General features: G+C 47.4%; 1 protein-coding gene across 1 annotated transcript in view; it reads right to left on the minus strand.

Annotated features, from left to right (window-relative positions):
* Positions 1-6,231, minus strand: part of LOC104469988 (voltage-dependent T-type calcium channel subunit alpha-1I-like) — a gene marked incomplete at both ends in the record, with an annotated part of 46,390 nt that overhangs the window by 24,463 nt on the left and 15,696 nt on the right. Inside the window, 5 exons of the mRNA XM_010084750.1 lie at positions 388-456; positions 1,243-1,366; positions 2,439-2,539; positions 3,475-3,891; positions 5,049-5,251. Coding sequence (XP_010083052.1) covers positions 388-456; positions 1,243-1,366; positions 2,439-2,539; positions 3,475-3,891; positions 5,049-5,251 — 914 coding nt within the window. The remainder of the gene's footprint in view (positions 1-387; positions 457-1,242; positions 1,367-2,438; positions 2,540-3,474; positions 3,892-5,048; positions 5,252-6,231) is intronic.

The following is a 6,231-nucleotide window of genomic DNA, read 5'->3' on the forward strand; positions in this document are numbered from 1 at the left end:
TTCTCCATTGTCGTAAGGTACTTAGACACCTATTAAATAGTTATCTCAACTATGAGCATGTTATTCATATTGTTGTTATTTCCTCCATTCTTGCTCCAGGAGGAAGGGAGCAGACATTTGGCATTATTACAAAATCCATACCTGGAGGCTAGCTATTCCTCCCAGATACTAAGATCCCTTTGGATGTAAAGCCTAGGATAAACATCCCCTCCATGACTGACAAGAGGGGACCCAACCCCAGGCAGTAGCTGCCTTTACCAAGGTAGGGGGAATGACCAGCACACTGAAAAGACAGAGGGATTTTAGAAGAGTGCTGAGCAAACATGAACCATGTTGTTCCTGACACTGGGAAAAGGCTCTGAGCTGTTCATCTCTACAGTAACTTACCTTAAGTGTCATCTCCGCTACAAAAATTGCTGTGAAAATGTAGTTGGACACAGTGAGGAAGATTCTCTCCTAGAAAAAAAAGAAACAAAACAAAACCAAAACAGAAAAAAGATCTTAAATGTATCTTGACTTCTTCTTGATCTGAAAGTTGAGGAAATAACAGAAGAGCCTTCAGCAAAGGTCAGTGCTGGGCAGCTTTAGCTCACACACCTTGGCTCAGCCCTGTGCCACAGCTGGGACAGGATCCTATGCAAGTCTGCAAAAGCACAGCGGATGGGATTTGCAACGCATCCTGCAAATCTGGTTTCAAGTTGCTCTCTGCCCTGTTCTGCCAGCGCTGCTCAGTCCTGACCTGCTGCGCTGACCGGGACTCCTTCACAAAGGGCTGCTGAGCACTGACCACTGGATTGTGTGTAAGTGCAGTACAGTCTGTGGGTCAGGTAAGGCAGACGTGCAGAAGAGGCCATTTCACTTGCCAGCTTGAGCCATCTCCAAGATAGTTCAAAAGTAGCATATATGAATGATGACAAGCCATTCCTACAGAATGGAAGCTACTTCTATCTTTTAGTTCCCAGTCCCTGTCCTTTTTGCCAGTTATCTCTTAACTGCAGGTGCCTAGAGGACTCTCTTACTCTCCAAGAGGAAGTGAACTAGGATTACGGTATTATAAAGTATAAGACTCTGGAAGGGGAAGCACACATTATGTGAGTTACTAATACTTGGGCATATGAATAGACGAGTGGGAGCTGGTGTCTAATGCTGAAGTTCTTCCAGAGGTCATACCAGTGCCAGGAACACTTACAAACCTCTGTCAGAGGTTGTGCTAAAATGCAGGTGGGAGGAAATGGTGCTCACCGTGCTTCTGTGTTCAATCTGTGGTCTCTCCAGGGCAATGGTAATGCAGTTCAGGAAGATAAAGGCCAGCACAACGTAGTCAAAAAGCTTGTGAGCAATGACAGTTTGGCAGAGGAGGCGAAACCTGCAAAAGAGTTCCAGTAGGCACCTGTGCCTTGGGTACAGCAAGGTTAGGAGCTATGAGGACAGAGAACTGAGAGGTCTGTCCAAAACTGAGCTCTGATGCAGCAGCTTTCCTATCACTGATACTGATGTCACTTGCCATGGCAATATCCCAGGGTGGCCCACAGTCACACAGGGAGCCTCAAGCAGAGCAGGCACAGAGCAAGGAGCTGAACCTTCATCCATTGCCGCAGTGCCAGAGTGGTTTCCTAACCACTACAGCTCTGTGCTCTTCTCTTGCCCTGTAGAGAAGAGGCTGAGTTCCAGTTTTCCTCCCAAACTCATGCTTTGTACCACCCTAGGGCAAAGAGGCCACACGCTGAAAGCTGAGAGGCAGGAAGGTTGGCTGTCATGCGGACCACACTTCTGTCCACTCTGAAAGACAGTGTGCTCATTAGTGCAGGTGTCACACAGAGCAAAGAGCTCTCCCTCGTGACCTGTAATGAAAGCCCCTTCTTTTCAAGGTGCGATGCACTGAGTGAGGATACTGTTGTCTGAGGTACATGGACATTTTCTCCTGGCAGGAAGACCCCTTTAGCAGGAAGAATTTATCCTAAATTTATTTATTTCAGGCAAGAAGAATTCTAACTTTGCCCTAAAAGCTGTGATACAACTGCTGATAAGTTGGTATTGGGACTGAAAATGAAATGGAGATATTGTTCTGGTACCAGGGGAGGAAATATCAGTATTATGGAGTCCTTAATAATACATTCCTTCTCCTTTTTGGGTTAATGTTAGTATTCCCTGCCTTGCTTTGCTATAAATATTTATGATTACACAAAAGAAAAATTGAATGTTCCAAAGGGAGGGAAAAATCACAATAGCTATTTAGGATTCTCATCCTTCCTTTCCTCTCTAGAATCAGGGAAGAGAAGTGTTGTTTGGCTGTAGAAGGGGAGATGGAGGAGGCAAAACAGATTCCCAGCTGGGAAGTTTAAAGTTGCAACCTAACATGCAGCTCAGAGCACATGGCCAGCATGGAAAAAGAAACTGCCCCATCTTCTCAACTCTTTCATGGCAAAAACTGCACAAACCTGTTTTGTGGAGAGAAAAGATATATGGACCAGTCTTCCCGTAACTCACACCAATCTGGTTTATAGACTTCCATCATCTTCCGGATGCGAAAGCACAGGCTCTGGAGGAACACAGCAGAAGCAAGTGCCACTGGTTATCTTTCCACTTGCCTGAGAGAGACACTCTTCCTTTTGCATCTGACCCCATAACACCACTACCTGCAGTTCCCCAGGTGCACTACCTGCCTTTCCTTAAGACCCTGAATGAGGAAATGGAATCAAAGAGCAACAAGCCGCTGAAGAGGAGGTAGGGGCTGCTTTACCAGGGCCTGTTTACTGCTCTGCATCTGTTTTCCTCCCCAGATCATTAGAAATAAAACTGCTGGCGTCCTTTCTAGGGAGGGATGTTGTCCACGATGCCCTTTCAAAGCTGTTGGAGTGGCTCTGTTAAATCACGACAGTGCTTCCTTGCTACCCCAGCTAAATTAAAGGCCATGACAGGCAGGCCTTCTGTTGGCACTTGGGCTTGGTTGTGATTTAATTTCATACAGCATATGTCTGGTAAAATTTCTGCTGACACTCCCTTCATTTTTTCCACCCTTTGGTCAGCTCATAGATTGGGCATTGCGGTCTCCCAGGCCAGCACTGCAAAACTCATTTGCCTTGTCTCTTATGCCTGTGCTTCTTGTTCTGATCTGCTGATGTTCCCCACGCAAAGCTCTCATTGCTCACGCAGCCCGACCATTCCTAACCTGTAGAAATCACTGGCTGCATTACTCTGAAATAACAGCCCCCGAATGACCATGTATGTGCTTCACATCTGCCTTCCTCCCACCATCCACCTGTATGACTGCCTTGTAGGCAGCCTGGAAATATGGTTTGGGCTTGTCTGGGCCTAGAAGGTCCCACCTGTGCTCGATGTTGTCCTCCAGCTGTACTTAAAGCACCTTTGCATGCTGTCCCATCCACATCACAGGGAGACTGAAACTTGAGGATGGATTTGGGCTTTCCCACAACACTGCGGTGTAATCCCAGGTTCCCTGCACCAAGTACTCACATAATCTATCTCTTCATCATCCTCTCCCCGTTCCTTGCGGTTATTCATCTTTGGGAAGATCTCCTTGGCAATACTAGGCATTTTGCCATTGCAATCTTGATGCTCGCCAGCCCCGGATGCTGCTCCAAGCTTACAGGTCACTCTGTGGCTGGAGGGGACTGAGGCCAACTCCAGCAGATCACAGGAGCCTTTGTTGTCCAGGGAGAGTGTCCGACGGTGGTGAAACACCCTTCCTGTCCCATCAGGCTCCCCATCTGCCACCCTGTACCTTTCCCCAGACAGGAGGGATTCGTGCTCAGCAGAGGGAAGTTTGTTCTTCAGGCTGTGTCCCCGGGCCAGGCTATTCCAGCTGGAGCGACGGCTCCCCCAGGCCCCACTGTGGCCCCAGGCACCATAGTGGGAACTGCGGGAGCTGGACTGTAAGAGAGCAGAATGGGGACTCAGAGACTCTGGGCACAAGGAGGGAGCACACAATCCTATTTTGGATCACAGATTTCTCCCTGTGCCCCTAAGCCAGGAGGTTGCCATTTTTCAGCCATTGAGGAAGTTGCATGGTGGGAATTTAGCAGAAATCTCTGTAAATCTGACAATAAATTTACAATGAGTTAGCAATGGTGTTGGCTGCGATTACTTTATAGCACCATCTGTGTGCTAAGCACTTATGGGAAAGGTAAATAATAAAGCCAAAGGCCAGGTGCCTGATGTTATTACTTACATCAGCACAGAGCAAGAATAAAGCTTTCCAAAAATCTGACTGGCAGCTTTTTATGCTGCCCTGGGGTAAACAATAACACAAGGTACATGGTAATGGATAATCTGACACACCATCTTTGAGTACAGTATTAGTAAAAGGAAGAAATGAGAGAAACAGGCTTGTTGGTTACAGTCTAGTCCAACCACACCAACAACTTATGTAGTATGTAGCTGCCAGCACTCCCTATTTAGAAATGAGTACCAATGCACTCGCCCAAAGCTGTGTATGTCAGTGTGTAGAAAGCCCAGAAGCTGATGTTACAAGGTGGACAGATCTGAGATGCATTGGCTGGACAGCCAGCAGTGCTTGGTGTAGTACTAAGGGGTAGCAGGACCTGCTACGGGGAGCTCCAAGTTGAGACTCCTCTTCATTGTTACAAAAGCTTCCAGAAAACCCATCTGTTATGGGACTTGGCAGTTCTGGCATCACCCAGATATTTTTATGCTCTTAGCTCAGGGCTTCATTTTGTGTCCTGTGCTCTAGGAAGACAAGGAAAGGGTAAGAGGACAAAACATGTTTCACTCCAAGAAGGAGACTCTGTCTCCTTGGTGTTCCCTTCTCCTACCAGAAGAAGATAAAAGAGCTGAATCCCACACTCAATGGCATATAAATCAATAACCTGGAAACAGAGGTCAATAATCTGGAGATTTAGATAAACAATGTGAACTGACCTGGCATTCTAAAGACAGGCAATGTGCTTCTAACACGAAGCCTACAGCAGCAGTGCAATCCTCCACAGCAATCCCCAAGAGATGGCAGAAAGACAACAGAGAGCTTAGACTTCAAAAGAAGGGTACAACACACATTTCTACTTACTCACCAAGGATCTCTGGTCATAGGTCATTCTCCCCAGAGACATCACACTGCTCTTTCGGGAGCCAACAGCAACACGGATCTGGTCAGGCTGCAGGGAGTTGCGTGAAGAGTTGGTGACCCCCCCAGCAGCCACTGCTGGGTTGGAAGAGGGCAAGGATGGGTCCACGTGTCCATTAGGTGTCACAGGAATTGCACAGAGCTTGGGATCTGGGTGGAAAGATGCAGAAAGAAGAAGAAGGTGGGTTCCTCACTACCCAGTGACTATTTGATGTCTAAGCAGCAGCTAACAAAATATTATCTGTTTAGTATCAATCAACTTTGATTCCTTCTGATTTAGGGTGTTGTGGAAAAAGCAGTGCAAGCTTTACATTAGCTATCACATTCCTCAGACCCCAAAACTGACAGCAGCTCTCCTTGGGGCCAGACAGAAGAGCAGAGCACTGGTAAGGCAGACTCAGGCTGATGGGAAAAGCAAGAAGCCAAACCCTGGCAGCAAGGGGAGGAAACTGTGCTTACGCATGCCAAGAATAGACACCAGCATCTTCAGGTCTGAACAAATACCACCGACTGTCAGACTGGCTATCTAAAGTAGTTAGGCTGAGACACTGAAGAAGAGACTAAGATGTGGGGAGACCCGCAGCCATCCATGTATTGGGGTCGCCTTTAAATTCCAGCAATCATACTCTTCATCCCAGTTTATCCTACTACACCGGGCCTCTTCAAATGACTGATCACTGACCTTGAAGATCCAGGGCAGCTTTGAGGGGTACGTTAGGTGCTGTGGATGACCATCAACATTTGTCAAGATGGATGGAGAGGATGGGGTACTGGGTTTTAATGCCTGAAAGGACTGGAACAATAATTTTAGTTTGACCTATTGCATAACAAACGTCACAGATCCTCACCTGCATGCAGTGCCACAGCTGTAAGTGCACCAACAGGCTCTGCAACCTCTTTCCCATCTGTCCTCTTAAGGGATCGGCTGCCTACATTCAGGGAAAACTCTGATATGGTGCAGCTACGTAACCCTGTGTTGTGGTTTTGTGTGGTGGTCTTGCTTGGTAGCAGGGGAGGGGGTACAGTGATGGCTCCTGCAAGTAACTGCTAAAAGTTCCCCCAGCTCCAAGGTTTTGGTAGCAGGGGTGGGGGGACCACTACTGAGATGGCCCCTGTGAGAAACTGCTGGA

Source organism: Pterocles gutturalis, unplaced genomic scaffold, assembly GCF_000699245.1.
Source record: "Pterocles gutturalis isolate BGI_N339 unplaced genomic scaffold, ASM69924v1 scaffold10350, whole genome shotgun sequence".
Lineage (NCBI taxonomy): Eukaryota > Metazoa > Chordata > Aves > Pterocliformes > Pteroclidae > Pterocles > Pterocles gutturalis.